Raw genomic sequence first — 18,073 nt, 5'->3', positions numbered from 1 at the left:
TTCCACAGCTTTAAGCATTGATCTACTTTCAAATTTCAGTTCTTTTCTTACCTGTTTTCCTTTTTTTTTAAAATATATTTCTAGTTCCTTCAGCCAATTATTCCACTAAAACAATTTTTGAAGTAAAAGGAGAAAAAAGGGGAGAGGAATAATAAGCTGAATTCACATTATAAATAAAACACAGGAAAAATAGGATACCTAATATTCCTATGTTACTGGTTTAATGGTTTTAAAAGGTTAAGATTTAAAAAGTTATCACCATGGTTCCTCAGTTTACTTAGTACTTTTAATAGACAATTACCCCCTCAGTGAAATTCAGTAAAACAGGAAAAGCACAAATTCTTTAGTAGAAACCACTATGCCTTAAAACATCCTCTAAAATTAAGTATTTTGCATTGTTGCATTTCACTCATTCACAGGGGCAATTCTTAGCACAGAAGGTAGGAGAAGATGAGTTAGATGTAAGAAAAGTTTGTGCATCTGCTGGTCAGGTGTGTCCTCAGAGGTCACCCATGGGGAAAAAAAGACTGGAACTAAAACCAGATTGCAACATTTAAGTAAAAAGAAGTCTGGGTTTGTTTGTTTGTTTTAACATCTTTATGGAGTATAATTGCTTTACAATGGTGTGTTAGTTTCTGCTTTGTAACAAAGTGAATCAGTTATACATATACGTAAGTTCCCATATCTCATCCCTCTTGCATCTCCCTCCCTCCCTATCCCACCCCTCTAGGTGGTCACAAAGCACCAAGCTGATCTCCCTGTGCTATTCGGCTGCTTCCCACTAGCTATCTATCTATTTTACATTTGGTAGTGTATATATGTCCATGCCACTCTCTCACTTCGTCCCAGCTTACCCTTCTCCCTCCCCATATCCTAATGAAACTTAAAAGCTTTTGCACAGCAAAGGACACCATAAACAAGACCAAAAGACAACTCTCAGAATGGGAGAAAATATTTGCAAATGAAGCAACTGACAAAGGATTAATCTCCAAAATTTACAAGCAGTTCATGCAGCTCAATATCAAAAAAACAAACAACCCAATCCAAAAATGGGCAGAAGACCTAAATAGACATTTCTCCAAAGAAGATATATAGATTGCCAACAAACACATGAAAGAATGCTCAACATCATTAATCATAGAGAAAAATCATAGAGAAATGCAAATCAGAACTACAATGAGATATCATCTCATACTGGTCAGAATGGCCACCATCAAAAAATCTACAAATAATAAATGCTGGAGAGGGTGTGGAGAAAAGGGAACCCTCTTGCACTGTTGGTGGGAATGTAAATTGATACAGCCACTATGCAGAACAGTATGGAGGTTCCTTAAAAAACTAAAAATAGAACTACCATATGACCCAGCAATCGCACTACTGGGCATATACCCAGAGAAAACCATACTTCAAAAAGAGTCATGTACCACAGTGTTCACTGCAGCTCTATTTACAGTAGCCCAGACATGGAAGCAACCTAAGTGTCCATCGACAGATGACTTCTGAAGGTTCAGGAGTCCAGGCTGCCAGCAGGATGGGGTTGAAGTGTCAGAGCCACTGCTCAAGGAGACCATTTCTTCCAGGCACCTGCACTCAGAACTAATCTGGTTTTTGTTATTTTGGTTTGTTTTGAATGCTTCTCTCAGCATACATTTGCCCTGGGACAAGAAGATGAGAAAGGCACTGCCCTGTCCCTTGAAGATTTAAGGTATAGTGGGGAGGCCAGCCCAGTGATAAGTGACAGGATTTCCCTTCTTAGTTAGTGTCCTGTAGTTGTGGACATGAAGCACTAGACCAAATTGGTGGCTTTCACAGCCTGCTTCTTCAAAAGAGTGCATATTCAGGTCTCCTAATACCTCAAGTAACTTCTATGGTGGGGGAATTGGGGGGGGATGGGGAGTTACCATTTAATGGGTTCAGAGTTTCTGTTTGTGATGATGAAAAAGTTCTAGAAATAGATAGTGGTGATGGTTACACAACATTGTGCATGTACTTAATGCTACTGAATTGAACTTTTAAAAATGGTTAAAATGGTAACATCAGGTTATATATATTTTACCACAAAAAAGTTGCTTAAGTGATATGTTAGAAGGGGTTACTGTTTGTGAGCCCTTTGTACATATTCCATTTTTGCTGAAAGTATGATGTTTTGAGATACCACTACATGAAGGTCAAAATCAACCTTTAAAAAATGTATGGGAGGATTTTTGTTCTTTTTTGTGAGTTAAAATATTTTTCCTGCTAGTTACAAAAGTAATTTTTAAATTCATGGTCTTAAAAAATGGTACAAATGAACTTATTTACAAAACAGAAATAGTCACAGATGTAGAAAACAAACTAATGGTTACCAGGGGGGAAAGGGAGGGGGGAGAGAGATTGGGATTGACATATATACACTACTATATATAAAATAGATAACTAATAAGAACCTACTGTATAGCACAGGGAACTCAATACTCTGTAATGACCTATATGGGAACAGAATCTTAAAAGGAGATATAGGTATATATGTAATATGTATGAGATATAGTAACTGATGCACTTTGCTGTACACCTGAAACTAACATGACATTGTAAATCAACTATACTCCAATAAAAATTTTTTAAGTATTTAATGTAACAGTTGGACTTTGGAAATCAGTAGTATGAATGAGTTGTAATTTTGTCATTATCCAGTTATGGGAATTAGTTTGCAACATCATTTTCATGAAATTCTAAGCAGTGAAAAGAATGGAAAACCATAAACCCAAAACCACATTGGTGAATTAAAATGTTGAAATTGGAATTGAGAATGTTTTCTTAGTACAGGAATCCAGCCAAACAAAAGGGGCTGAATCACCAAAATGTGAGCATTCACTTCTAATGTTGCCTTATCAGGGCTGTGCCCTGATTAGGAAGTTGTCATGACTGGTGGGTTGCACCTGCTTCTCAACCAGGAGATCTGGCCAGATGTCTAGGGAGCATTCACCCTCTCCCACCTCCCCCAAATGCACAACCAAGGCCCACAAACAAGTCCCACGTCTGTGCTGGCAGAAAAGGATGCAGAAAGGAATTAGCCTGTGCTGAGTGAATGCTGTTTTCTCTCCTAGGTTTGTTATAGAAGGCTGCAAATTAAATTATCAATTTCTTTAATTTCTTTCTTTGAAAATATTAGCCCCATAATACCTCTAAAGTTAAAAAACATTTCAGTGTTTAGACCTTCTCTATCTCACACACTGGAAGCACTAAAGCTTTTATACATATGTACCTAAAGCATTAACATTTTTAATCCTGGAAAACTGATTTGGTGCCTATAAACCAACTTCAAAAAGATTCTAAAAGCTTTGGGTTTGAAGATGGTGGAGTAGAAGGACATGAGCTCACCCCTTCTTATGGGAAAACCAAAATCACAACTAACTGCTGAACAACCACTGTGAAATAAATGCTGGAACCTACCAAAAAAGATACCCTACATCCAAAGACAAAGAAGCAGCCACAATGAGACAGTAACAGGGGCACAATCGTGATAAAATCAAATCCCATACACACCAGGTGGGCGACCCACAAACTGAAAAAACAATTATACCACAGAAGTTCTCGCATAGGAGTGAAAGGTCTGAGGCCCACATCAGGCTCCCCAGCCTGGGGGTCTGGAGGAGGAGCCCCCAGAGAATCTGGCTTTGAAGGCCAGCAGGGTTTGATCACAGGAATTCCACAGGACTGGAGGAGACAGAAACCCCACTCTTGGAGGGCACACACAGGGTCTCACGCACAGTACCCAGGGAGAAAAGCAGAGACCTCATAAGAGACTGGTCAGACTTACCTGCTAGTATCAGAGGGTCTCCTACAGAGTTGGGGGTGGGGGGTGGCTCTGGTTCACTGCAGGGACAAGGACACTGGTGGCAGCAGTTCTGGTGAATATTCATTGGTGTGAGCACTCTTGGAGGCTGCCGTTTTCTCACCAAGACCTGGCCCCACCCAACAGCCTGTAGGCTCCAGTGCTGGGATGCCTCAGGCCAAACAACCAACAGGGAAGGAACACAGCCCCACCCATCAGCAGGCAGGCTGCTTAAAGTCTTCCTGAATAAATAGCTGCTCGATAAACACACCCCCTGACATGGCCCTGCCCACCAGAGGGAAGAGATCCAGCTCCACCCACCAGTGGACAGGTACCAGTCCCTCCCACCAGGAAGCCTGCACAGGTCTCTTAGACAGCCTCATCCACCAGGGGGCAGAGAGCAGAAGCAAGAAGGACTACAACCCTGCAGCCTGTGGAATGGAAACTGCAATCACAAAGTCAGACAAAATGATATGGCAAAGGAATATGTCCCAGATGAAAGAACAAGATAAAACCCCAGAAGAACAACTAAGTGAAGTGGAGCCTAGTCAATCTGCCTAAAAAAGAATTCAGAGTAATGATAGTAAAGATGTCCAAGATGTTGAAAAAAAGAATAGAGGCACAGATTGAGTAGATACAAGAAACAAAGACATAGAAGAACTAAAGAACAAACAAACAATATAATAACCGAAATGAAAAATACACTAGAAGGAATCAATAGTAGAATAACTGGGGCAGAAGAATAGATAAGTGAGCTGGAATACAGAATGATGGAAATCACCGCTGTGGAACAGAATAAAGAAAAAAGAATGAAAAGAAAGGAGGACAGCCGAAGAGACCTCTGGGACAACATTAAATGCACCAACATTCACATTATAGGGGCCCCAGAAGGAGAAGAGAAAGGACCTAAGAAAATATTTGAAGAGATAAGCTAAAAACTTCCCTAACATAGGAAAAGAAACAGTCACCCAAGTCCAGAAAATGCAGAGTCCCAGGCAGGATAAACCCAAGGAGGAACACACTGAGACACATAAAAATTAAAGAAAAAATATTAAAAGCAACAAGGGAAAAGAAACAACCTACAAGGGAATTCCCATAAGGTTATCAGCTGATTTCTCAGCAGAAACTCTGCAGGCCAGAAGGGAGTGGGATTATAAAGTGATGGAAGGGAAAAACCTACAACCAAGAATATTCTACCCAGCGAGGCTCTCATTCAGATTTGGCAGAGAAATCAAAAGATTTACAGACAAGCAAAAGCTAAGAGAATTCAGCACCACCAGACCAGCTTTGCAACAAATGCTAAAGGAACTTCTCTAAGAAGAAAAGAAAAAGCCACAACTGAAAACAAGAAAATTATGAATGGAAAAGTTCACTGGTAAAGGCAAACGTACAGTAAAAATAGGAAACAATCTGCACACAAATATGATATGAAAACCAGCAATTGTGAGAAGAGGAGATCACAAATGCAGGATATTGGAAATGCATTTAAAATTAAAAGAACAGCAACTTAAAACAATCTTGCTTTTATATAAACTTCTATATCAAAAACCTCATGGTAACTGCAAACCGAAAATCTACAATAGATACACACACAAAAAAGAAAAAGTAATCCAAACACAACACTAAAGTTAGTCATCAAATCACAAGAGAAGAGAACAAAAAAGGAAGGGAAGAAAAAGCACCTACAAAAACAAATTCAAAACCAATAAAATGGCAATAAGAGTATACATATCAATAATTACTTTAAATGTAAATGGATTAAATGCTCCAACCAAAAGACACAGACTGGCTGAATGGATACAAAAACAACACGTATATATATGCTGTCTACAGGAGACCCACTTCAGATCTAGGAACACATAGAGACTGAAAGTGAGTGAATGGCAAAATGTATTCCGTGCAAATGGAAATCAAAAGAAAGCTGGAATAGCAATATTTATATAAGGCAAAATAGACTTTAAAGATTGTTACAAGAAACAAAGAAGGACACTACATAATGATCAAGGGATCGATCCAAGAAGATATAACAATGGCAAATATATATGCACCCAACATAGTATCTGCCTTATATATTGAGGTGCTCCTAACAGCCATAAAAGAGAAATCAACAGTAACATAATAATAGTGGGGGACTTTAACATCCCACTTACATCAATGGACAGATCATCCAGACAGAAAATAAATAAGGGAACACAGGCTTTAAATGACACATTAAACCACAAGGATTTAACTGATATTTATAGAGCATTCCATCCAAAAGCAGCAGAATACACATTCTTTTCAAGTGCACATGGAATATTCTCCAGGATTGATCACATGCTGGGCCACAAAGCGAGCCTTGGTAAATTTAAGAAAATTGAAATCATATCAAGCATCTTTTCCGACCACAATGCTATGAGATTAGAAATCAACTACAAGAAAAAAACTAAAAAACACAAATACATAGAGGCTAAACAATATGCTACTAAACAATGAATGGATCACTGAAGAAATCAAAGAGGAAAGCAAAAAAGACCTAGAGATGAATGAAAATGAAAGCATGATAATCTAAAACCTATGGGATGCAGCAAAAGAAGTTCTAACAGGGAAGTTTATAGCAATACAATCTTATGTCAGGAAACAAGAAAAATCTCAAATAAACAACCTAATCTTACACCTAAAGCAACTAGAGAAACAAGAACAAAAAAACCCCAAAGTCAGTAGAAGGAAAGACACCATAAACATCAGAGCAGAAATAAATGAGATACAGACAAAGAAAACAATAAAAAGATCAATGAAACTAAAAGCTGGTTCGTTGAGAAGATTAAAAAATTTGATAAACCTTTAGCCAGACTCAAGAAAAAGAGGGAAGAGAGCTCAAGTCAATAAAATTAGAAATGAAAAAGGAGAAGTTACAATGGATACCACAGAAATACAAAGGACCATAAGAGACTATTATAAGCAACTATATGCCAATAAAATGGACAACCTGGAAGAAATGGACAAATCCTTATAAAGGTACAATCTCCCAAGACTGAACCAGGAAGAAATAGAAAATATGAAAAGACCAATCACAAGTACTGAAATTAAAACTGTGATTAAAAAACTCCCAGGGCTTCCCTTGTGGCGCAGTGGTTGAGAGTCCGCCTGCCGATGCAGGGGACACAGGTTCATGCCCTGGTCTGGGAAGATCCCACGTGCCGCGGGGCGGCTGGGCCCGTGAGCCATGGCCACTGAGCCTGTGCGTCCGGAGCCTGTGCTCTGCAACGGGAGAGGCCACAACAGTGAGAGGCCCACATACCACAAAAAAAAAAAAAAAAAAAAAGCTCCCAACAAAATACCAGGGCCAGATGGCTTCACAGGTGAATTCTACCAAACATTTAGAGAAGAGCTAACACTCATCGTTCTCAAAGTCTTCCAAAAAATTGCAGAGGAAGGAACACTCCCAAACTCATTCTATGAGGCCACCATCACCCTGATACGAAAACCAAACAAAGATACAACAACAAAAAAAAGAAATAAAGTTAAAGGCCAATATCACTGATGAATGTAGATGCAAAAATCCTCCACAAAATACTAGCACACCAAATCCAACAACACATTAAAAGGATCATACACCATGATCAAGTGGGATTTATCCCAGGGATACAAGGGTTTTTCAATATCCGCAAATCAATCAGTGTAATACACCGCATCAACAAATTGAAGAATAAAAACTATATGATCATCTCAATAGATGCAGAAAAATATTTTGACAAAATTCAATACCCATTTATGATTTTAAAAATCTCCAGAAAGTGGGCATAGAGGAAACATACCTCAACATAATAAAGGCCATATATGATGAACCTACTGCTAAAATCATACCCAACAGTGAAAAACTGAAAGCATTTCCTGTAAGATCAGGACAAGGATGTCCACTCTCATCACTTTTATTCAACATAATTTTGGAAGTCCTAGACACAGCAATCAGAGAAGAAAAAGAAATAGAGGGAATCCAAATTGGAAAAAAGAAGTAAAACTGCCACTGATTGCAGATAACATGATAGTATACATAGAAAATCCTAAAGATGATACCAGAAAACTACTAGAGCTCATCAATGAAACTGGTAAAGTTGCAGGATACAAAATAAATACAGAGAAATCTGTTGCATTTCTGTACGCTAACAATGAACGGTCAGAAAGTGAAATTAAAGAAACAATCCCACTTACCATCACATCAAAAAGAATAAAATACCTAGGAATAAACCTACCTAAGAAGGCAAAGGACCTGTACTCTGAAAATTATGACACTGATGAAAGAAATTGAAGATGACACAAACAGTTGGAAAGATATACCATGTTCTTGGACTGGAAGAATCAATAGTGTCAAAATGACTATACTACCCAAGGCAATCTACAGATTCAGTGCAATCCCTATCAGATTACCAATGGCATTTTTCATAGGACTAGAACAAAAACATTTAAAATTTGTATAGACACATAACAGACCCCAAATAGCCAAAGCAATCTTATTATTTTTTTGTGTGTGTGGTACGTGGGCCTCTCACTGTTGTGGCCTCTCCCATTGCGGAGCACAGGTTCTGGATGCACAGGCTCAGTGGCCATGGCTCATGGGCCCAGCCGCTCTGCAGCATGTGGGATCTTCCCAGACCAGGGCACGAACCCGCGTCCCCTGCATTGGCAGTTGGACTCTCAACCACTGCGCCACCAGGGAAGCCCAGCAATCTTTTTTTAAAATTAATTTATTTATTCATTTATTTAATTTTTGGCTGCATTGGGTCTTTGCTGCTGCATGTGGGTTTTCTCTAGTTGCTGAGAGTGGGGACTACTCTTCGTTGCGGTGCGCAGGCTTCTTTTTGCGGTGGCTTCTCTTGTTGCAGAGCACAGGCTCTAGGCACATGGGCTTCAGTAGTTGTGGCTCACAGGCTCTAGAGAGCAGGCTCAGTAGTTGTGGCGCACGGGTTTAGTTGTTCCACGGCATGTGGGATCTTCCCGGACCAGGGCTCGAACCTGTGTCCCCTGCATTGGCAGGCGGATTCTTAACCACTGCACCACTAGGGAAGCCCCAAAGCAATCTTGAGAAAGATAAACAGAGCTGGAGGAATCAGGCTCCCAGACTTCAGACTATACTACAAAGCTACAGTCATCAAAACAGTATGGTACTGGCACAAAAACAGAAATATAGATCAACGGAACAGGATAGAAAGCCCAGAAACAAACCCACACAACTATAGTCAATTAATCTACAACAAAGGAGGCAAGACTATATAACTGAGAAAAGACAATCTCTTCAAAAAATGGTGCCAGGGAAACTGGACAGCTACATGTAAAAAAATGAAATTAGAACATTCTTTAACACCATACACAACAATAAACTCAAAATGGAATAAAGACCTAAATCTAAGACCAGATATTATAAAACTCTTAGAGGAAGATATAAGCAGAACACTCTTTGACATAAATTGCAGCAATATCTTTTTCATTCCGTCTCCTACAATAATGGAGGTGAAAAGAAAAATAAACAAATGGGACCTAATTAAGCTCAAAAGATTTTGCACAGCAAAGGAAACCATAAACAAAAGGACAACCCACAGAATGGGAGAAAATATTTGCAAACAATGTGACCAACAAGGGATTAATCTCCAAAATTTACAAACAGCTCATGCAGCTCAATATTGAAAAAAACAAACAACCCAATCATAAAATGGGCAGAACACCTAAATAGACATTTCTCCAAAGAAGACATACACATGGCCAGGAAGCACATGAAAAGATGCTCAAGATCTCTAATTAGAGAAATGCAAATCAAGACTACAATGAGATATCACCTCACACCCGTCAGAATGGCCATTATCAAAAAGTCTACAAACAATAAATGCTGGAGAGGGTGTGGAGAAAAGGGAACCCTCCTACACTGTTGGTGGGAATGTAAATTGGTACAGCCACTATGGAGAACAGTATGGATGTTCCTTAAGAAACTGAAAACAGAGCTATGATCCAGCAATATGTTCCAGCAATCCCACTCCTGGGCATATATCCAGGGAAAAATGGTTCATGCACCCCATTGTTCATTGCAGCGCTGTTTACAATAGCCAAGACATGGAAACATTCATCTGTGCATTGACAGATGAATGGATAAAGAAGATGTGGCTCATATATACAATGGAATATTACTCAGCCATTAAAAAGAATGAAATAATGCCATTTGCAGCAACATGGATGGACCTGGAGATGATCATACTAAGTGAAGTAAGTCAGACAAAGAAAGACAAATATCATATGATATCGCTTATATGCAGAATCCAGAAACAATGGTACAAACTTATGTACAAAGCAGAGACAGACTCACAGATTTAGTGAATGAACTTATGGTTACCAGAGGGGAAGTATGGAGGGGAGGGATAGATTGGGAATTTGGGGTTGACTGGTACACATTGCTATATTTAAAATAGATAACCAACAAGGACCTACTGTGTAACACAGGGAAGGAACTCTGCTCAATACTCTGTAATAACCTAACTGGGAAAAGAATTTGAAAAAGAATAGATACATGTATATGTATAACTGAATCACTCTCCGTACACCTGAAACTAACACAACATTGTTAATCAACTATACTCTAAATTTAAAAGCAAATCTCTCCGGGCATTCTCATAGCTAGGTGTCTTAGCAGAGTTGACGTACTTGACAGTTGTAGTCAGAATTCCTGTACCTGGAATGTGCAGACCAGTAAATACTTCCTTCTTCCTCTCTCTTCCCCCAAGCCTATATGGAATATTGCCTTTGTCTGGGTATGTTATACAACGTGCTGTCACATCCTGACTTTGTACCTTCAGAGGCTATCCTTGCACAAGATAAAATGATGCAACCAGTTAAAGAAAAACGTGGAATCTTGCAATTAGCTATTTCTTGGATTCCCTAGATAACTAGCAGAAGAGAGATTTTCAGCTCTTAAGCCTGTCTTAGTGAAATAAAGACTTCATTCCTAGATATGCAGGAAAAAATGAAACTGGGGAGACAAAATGAACTCAAATGTCCAAGCATAATGTTAATTATTATATTTTAGTTTTTCCATTTATTAAAAATTCCTCAGCCACCACTTAAAAAAATAGTAAAAGCTTTGGGATTAAGGAAAAATGGCAAAGGGTAGGGAAAAAGCCAATTAAAATTACTATAACTCAACAGAACTTGTTACTTTCTTGATTTGTTTTATTACTCATAACTACGAAAGAAAACAGGTCATATACCATAATTGTGTCTACGTTAAAAATTTTTTTATAAAATTGTTCTATTTGTTCCCTAAGTCTTGTTGAGAATCGTTAACTCAATATCATAATATTAATTCTATAGCTCCCAGATTTTAAAAGTGTCAGGAATTCCATTAATCATGATTAAAATTGTCATCTTGTAATGCCCCAAGAAATGTGTCCTTTTTGAAGAAAGACATTAAAATACAAGTCGTTTAGTTTGTAATTTTGCCTAGTCATTCTGTTTGTGTAAGGTCTGAATTGCTTTAAGGTAACTCATATAAGGCAACTGGCTACTAATCAATGCCTTTCTTTTCATTTGAAGTGTTTCCTTCAGGGAAATTGTGGTGAGTTTACTATCCCATCAAGTGTTACTCCAGAACTTATATGATATCTTGTTAGAAGAGTTTGTCAAAGGCCCCTCTCCTGGGGAGGAGAAGATCCAAGTGCCAGAAACCAAGCTGGCCGGCTTCCTCAGATACATCTCCATGCAGAACTTGGCCGTCATCTTTGACCTGCTGTTGGACTCCTACAGGACGGCCAGAGAGTTTGACACCAGCCCTGGGTTGAAGTGCCTGCTGAAGAAAGTGTCTGGCATCGGGGGAGCTGCCAACCTCTACCGCCAGTCTGCCATGAGTTTTAACATTTATTTCCATGCACTGGTCTGTGCTGTTCTCAGCAACCAAGAAACCATCACTGCTGAGCAAGTGAAGAAGGTCCTTTTTGAGGACGATGAGAGGAGCACAGATTCCTCCCAGCAGTGTTCATCAGAAGATGAAGACATTTTTGAGGAGACCGCCCAGGTGAGCCCCCCTAGAGGCAAGGAGAAGAGGCAGTGGAGGGCTCGGATGCCCTCCCTCAGTGTCCAGCCCATCAGCAACGCGGACTGGGTGTGGCTGATCAAGAGGCTTCACAAGCTGTGCATGGAGCTGTGTAATAACTACATCCAGATGCACTTGGACCTGGAAAACAGTATGGAGGAGGCACCGATCTTCAAGAGTGACCCTTTCTTCATCCTTCCCTCCTTCCAGTCGGGGTCATCCACCCCGTCCACTGGGGGCTTCTCGGGGAAAGACACGCCTTCCGAGGATGACCGCAGTCAGACCCGCGATCACGCGGGCGAGCCGCCGAGCCTGAGGGGGACCAGCGGGGAAATGCTGCTGCTGCCCCCGAGCCCCAAGGTGGAGAAGAAGGACCCCAGCCGCAAGAAGGAGTGGTGGGAGAACGCCGGCAACAAAATCTACACCATGGCAGCTGACAAGACCATCTCAAAGCTGATGACCGAGTACAAGAAGAGGAAACAACAGCATAACCTGCCCTCCTTCCCCAAAGAGGTCAAGGTGGAGAAGAAGGGAGAGCCACTGGGGCCCAGGGGCCAAGGCTCCCCGCTGCTCCAGCGGCCCCAGCACCTGATGGACCAGGGGCAGATGCGGCACTCCTTCAGCGCTGGCCCCGAGCTGCTGCGCCAGGAGAAGAGGCCCCGCTCGGGCTCCACCGGCAGCTCCCGGAGTATCTCCGCAAGGGACGCCGAAGCCCAGATCCAGGTGGGTACCCGCCCCCCGCTGGAGGATGCAAGGGTCCACAGCCGGCCATGCAGGAGGGAAGCCAGTACCAGTGACGCACCTGTGCCCCTCTGGGAGCACTCAGACATGTTATGAGCCTCCAAAGTCAGGGGACTGCCTGCCCCTAAGACATAGGATCCATCAGTATATCCTTGTGAAACTGAAATTGTATTCTCATTTAATTTCAGGAATTGTTTTTATGGGTTATAACAGATACTACTGAGAATTAGGAACCCACCTGTGTAAATAAGATGACGCCAAAGCTTAGAAAATAGATGGACTTAAACCCAGGACTCAATGCCAGTTAATCATTTGAAGATAGCTCTGAAGCAATTCTGTAGTTATGAAGAATTATGTAAAGGGAAAAGGCAAAGTGCATATTATGTGGTTATTCCAAATGAATTGTTTTTCTAGCCCATCCTGAGCACATAAAAATTCTCATTTTCAGAGTGTTCCTATTCCTTTATATAATTAATATTTGCAATTCTGTGGTACCTCCCAAAAATGAGCTTGAGAAGTAAAGAAGAGGGGTACTGTTTCATTCAATTTAAGAAAAGATGAGATGGGAAAAGAAAGATAGAAGGATCTAAACTCATGGAGAGCCCTTTAAAAGTAATCTGGATGTTTATTTTAAGTTGTAGATTCCTGTTGCAGGCATAGTAAGATAGGAGCTCTTGGGCCCTAGGATTCTATGGACCTATACAGGAATGTATTCTTAGAATGAACATAAATTTGGAATTAGTATGAATCTTGCAAGATACTTTTTTCCTCTGATGTGTCTTGAACATAGAACTAAACTTCATAGTTCAGAATCCACAAAAATCATCTTAGACTGTATTTGTAAAAGTACCCAGTCAAACTGAGATGTAAGGTTATTCTTTAACAGATGACCTTCTTGACAAATAACAAATCTTAATTGCTTTTTCATGTCTTGGAGATTTGCTTATGATTTCAAAAGTTACCCTAAATTAAGGTTGACCTATTCCAAGTTCTCTAGACATTAGAGAGACCGCTGATTAAAAATGTCATATGGCCTATGAAAATCTCATCATGAGAAGGCAAGAGAGTTTTTAAAAATCTGAGGAGTAAGATTTTTGTATTTTGTAAAAGCTAGAAATAATGTATTCCTAATGTGAAATGAGTCTCTGCTAGTCCTTTTATATATATATATATATATATATGTATATATATATATATATGAACTTAAACTGATGTTTTATTATAAGTGCATTAAATTAGTAAAGACTACATTTATTGAAGCCTAAAGCCTGAGAAAACTCATTTGCATATTAGCCACACTTAAGAGTACAAATGAAACCGCTGGAGAAAACTGCTAATTCTCTTAATTCCTTTCTCTTAGGCATGGACCAACATGGTGCTAACAGTTCTCAATCAGATTCAGATCCTTCCAGACCAGACCTTCACAGCACTCCAGCCAGCAGTGTTCCCATGCATCAGCCAGCTGACCTGTCACGTGACTGACATCAGAGTTCGCCAGGCTGTGAGAGAATGGCTCGGCAGAGTGGGCCGTGTCTATGACATCATTGTGTAGAAGACTCACATTCCATTCCCAAGGAAATACACTAGGAGGGTTTAGAGTATGTCTGCCAATCCAGCTGATAGCATTTTCCCCACCACCAGCCCCAGTGACTCAGAGAACACCCAGTTGCTCCCTAGCTAATCAGCATTGGGGCCATTCTGGATACTAAGGTTGTATCTGGATGACACAAGTGAAACTCTAAATTTGCACATAATTTCAGAAGACTCTACATTCCTTGACACATTTCTAAATCTTATTTCCCAATGCTTTTGCCTGCAATATTATCCCCAAATGAGTCACTTTCAAGGGCCACTCCTTTGAAAACATTACATTGATCCATCATTTTATTTATTTATTTGGGCTGCACCGGGTCTTAGTTGCAGCATGCCTGCAGGATCTAGTTCCCCGACCAGGGATTGAACCCAGGCGATCCATCATTTTAAAAAATGCAATAGCTAAAGAAATATCTGCTGGTAAGTCAAGCTGATATACACACAGACATGATTACCAGACATGATTAATTGGAGGAAGATTTATATTATGATTATGAGTTCGGCAGGGAAGAAAACAGTTGGAAAAATGTATTCTTGGGTGTCATAATCAAGAAAGGGATGACTTACTTCCTCTGTAAAATATTCCAGAACATTTCAAAATTGTTCCTAAGTTGTCAAGATTTTCTGGTTGGTATTTGCCAACTTCCTCATGTAAGGTACTATTGTGCCTTCACTTCCCTACTTCTAAAGGAAGGAAATTCTTTCATGGCAGGATTTTAAGTCTGTGGCATGGCAGCCTTTGACACGTAGTACTCAGTGGTATTGGCTGATACAGATAGTGCCAAATGACTTAAGACCGGCCACCTGACTGTCCCAAAAGTCTTTGCTTTTGTTCCCAATGCAAAAATGAAAAGGGAAAGAAAAAATGGTGCCTTAGTTCCTTGTTGCACACACATTTCTATGCTCCACAATTATCTGAACATAAGGTATAACATTTTGTCTTTAAGAAAACAAAACAACTCATTTTATATCAACACCCTTGGAAGAAAGGAACTCAAGAATTCACCGTCCAATGAACAGACTTCTCAGGGAAGGGAGCAGGAAGTGTGGGGTTAGGGAGACAGCTGGAAGGGGTGGGAAAGGAGGTGATGATGAAATCATTTTAAATCTGAAAATATTAGACAACCATCATATGAAATTATGGTGTCGTTCATACACACTCTAGTCTCAGAAGAAAATAAAACTACAGGAGAAAAGGACACAGAATGAAGTTTAGGAAATGAAGTTTTTCAGTTTAAAATATTTCTCCTCTCTGGCAAGTAGATGTGCCCTCTGTTTCAGGTCTTTTCATTCAGGCATATTTTAACTAGATATTTATTTTCCTAATTATTACTAGAAAATTAATTTGGAATCTTTATCTTATTATTTACAGTATATTTAATATTTCTTAAATTATAATAGTGATTGAAACTCCTCAGTCAAGGCCACTCACACACATTCTAAAGAGTTAGTTGCTAAGAGATACGTTTTAATTTTCCCAGCTCCTAAAAATTATTCGTAATTGAAAATATCCCTCAAACATCAACTCTTAAGGGTGGAAGTAAGGATTTAAAACTGACAGCTTTATTCAGTGCTGGTATTTGTAAACTTTGTCTTCCTTGGGAATATATAACTATCTACGAGGTTAAGAGGAAGACAGGGTTCCCTGATTTATTTAGGCAATCTAAAAGAAAGAACCTTATCATTCGCTATGCCATCCGGAGATCACCACAGAATTCAGAAGATGTTTTTCCAGTTCCACAAAACACTCTTTGCCTTTAGTGTTTGCTCATTAGACAATAATGCAAGTTTAGAAACAGATCAACAATTTGATGTTAACAAGCAATGAATCGTTGGGATAGCAATAAGTTGTGTTCTATACTTTAGATTTTTTATATTTTGTAAGTAGAATTGAAAGTTGGGTAGATACTTTTTTTTTTTTAAACAAAAGCAGTACACCATTGTTGTTTTGTTTCTTTTTGTAGCTCATCTAAGGTTCATTTCCTTGTGAGCCTGTGAGCATTCCGCAGTTTACGGGGGTGGGGGGAGCTTCAGCAAAGCAGAGTATTATCAAATCAGAGTAATTACAAAATGTTTATATCTAGCAACTTTTTATAAAGTATAAAAATTCAAAGGAAGCCAGTCTCAATTCATGAAGGTCATGTCCTGGAAGTTGTTAACCGTTTAGAAGTCAGAATTCATTGTCTTGATAGATTCTCTATTGTGGGATTCATGGCTAGCTTATGAAAACAAGTTTACCCCATTCTGTATTCAAACATTGCACTAGTACCAGCCTAATTACGGGTCCCAAGAATAAAAGATGAGAGGATGTACATCATTCTTTACCTACAATTTTGTCAGAGGGTTTTCGTCCCTTCCCGTCATTTTTTCTGTAGACCACCCCTCTGGCCCACAGCAGTCTTCAACCCACCTCCATTCCCAACACACTCTGTGCATCACATGCATGTCAGATTTCAGCTGGAAAATTAGCTAAGTCACAGTAATACTTCTCAGAGGTATTTGCAGTTTTCAAAAAGGACATGGCTTGATGCAAATAATCTCCGAGGAATAGTACACTTCAGGTCATAGCGAAGTCAGTCAAATCTTCCCAGGGGTGAAGAAGAAAGGGACGTATGTAAAAACCCTTAGTAGATGAGTGGTCCCTCCCCACACTGCCCCATCAGTCCCTCAGTCTTCCTGGTGTCTCCATTTCTGCCTTGCCCCATCTCTTCTTTCATTCCCTCCCATAGTCTCTGAAAGACCAAGGTCAAGACAAATCTTTGTAGTTACAATAGCTATTACCGTATATTTTCAGATCTAAGCAGAATAAGATTTTTATTGCTTTTAGTTGCCTGTATTTACTGCCAAAAGTGTGTTACCCTCTGGCTGAGATTTATTCTTTTTCTAATATTTTGGTAGTGTTCATCTTTTCCAAAGTGAGGAAGCACACTAGAAAACTCAAAAGTGCAAAAGAATTCCTGACTGAATAGCCCAGCCAAGTACACCACACTCTGCAACAGATTTCTCCTTGCCATAGGAGGACTTAGATTTGATGGAGGACTAATAAATTGTTCATAGGATCTCTCCTACCTCTTGCATCTCCTGATCAGCTTTGACAGATGCTTAGGCTGTCTCTTTACACCCTCTTGTCATCTCTCCCCTTATTACTTTCCTGCCTTCTCCATCCATACAAAACTAGGGCAACTTTTACCACTTTTAGGCTATTTAATGACTGACCAAGGCAGATGCTAACATATAAAACAGCTCAGACTAAATCAAACATGACAAAATGTTATCATAATTCCAAAGTACCTATAAATTGAAACTTCTTGGTACAGCGATCACTAGGCTTTGTCGTTGCTGTTCTTGTTGTTCCAAAGAGAAGGCTTATACAGAGTCAGTTGAGAGAGTCAAATAGCCTTAACTATAACAAGGTAATGCAATTATATAATAGATATTTTTGACTTCCCCAAATACATCATAGTATTGCTTATGTAGGAAAGTTTTCTTTCTCAGAAAGAAAAATCCATTTGTGTCAGTCCTATCAAACTAAGCAAAATGAAGACCTCTGGGGCTTCCCTGGTGATGCAGTGATTGAGAGTCCACCTGCCGATGCAGGGGACACGGGTTCGTGCCCCGGTCCGGGAAGATCCCACATGCCGCGGAGCGGCTGGGCCCGTGAGCCATGGCCGCTGAGCCTGCGCGTCCGGAGCCTGTGCTCCACAACAGGAGAGGCCACAACAGTGAGAGGCCCGCGTACAGCAAAGAAAAAAAAATGAAGACCTCTGTTTGGAGCTGATAACAATAGCAAGAGGTTACAAACAGGAGTGGGGGGAGGTGACATCACTGAGTGCCTCTGAGAATGTGGACCTTTACCTACTTACCATATTTAATTC

General features: G+C 39.9%; 1 protein-coding gene across 1 annotated transcript in view; it reads left to right on the top strand.

The window, feature by feature from the left end:
• ARFGEF3 (ARFGEF family member 3) overlaps positions 1-15,231 on the top strand; it is a 127,346-nt gene extending 112,115 nt beyond the window's left edge. Inside the window, exons 30-31 of the mRNA XM_060114612.1 lie at positions 11,369-12,587; positions 13,966-15,231. Coding sequence (XP_059970595.1) covers positions 11,369-12,587; positions 13,966-14,157 — 1,411 coding nt within the window. The 3' untranslated portion in view covers positions 14,158-15,231. The remainder of the gene's footprint in view (positions 1-11,368; positions 12,588-13,965) is intronic.
• The last annotated feature ends 2,842 nt before the right edge of the window (positions 15,232-18,073 follow it).

Source organism: Mesoplodon densirostris, chromosome 12 (assembly GCF_025265405.1).
Source record: "Mesoplodon densirostris isolate mMesDen1 chromosome 12, mMesDen1 primary haplotype, whole genome shotgun sequence".
In the NCBI taxonomy this organism is placed as follows: domain Eukaryota; kingdom Metazoa; phylum Chordata; class Mammalia; order Artiodactyla; family Ziphiidae; genus Mesoplodon; species Mesoplodon densirostris.
The sequence above is the reverse complement of the archived record's forward strand: the minus strand, read 5'-3'. Positions and strand labels throughout refer to the sequence as shown.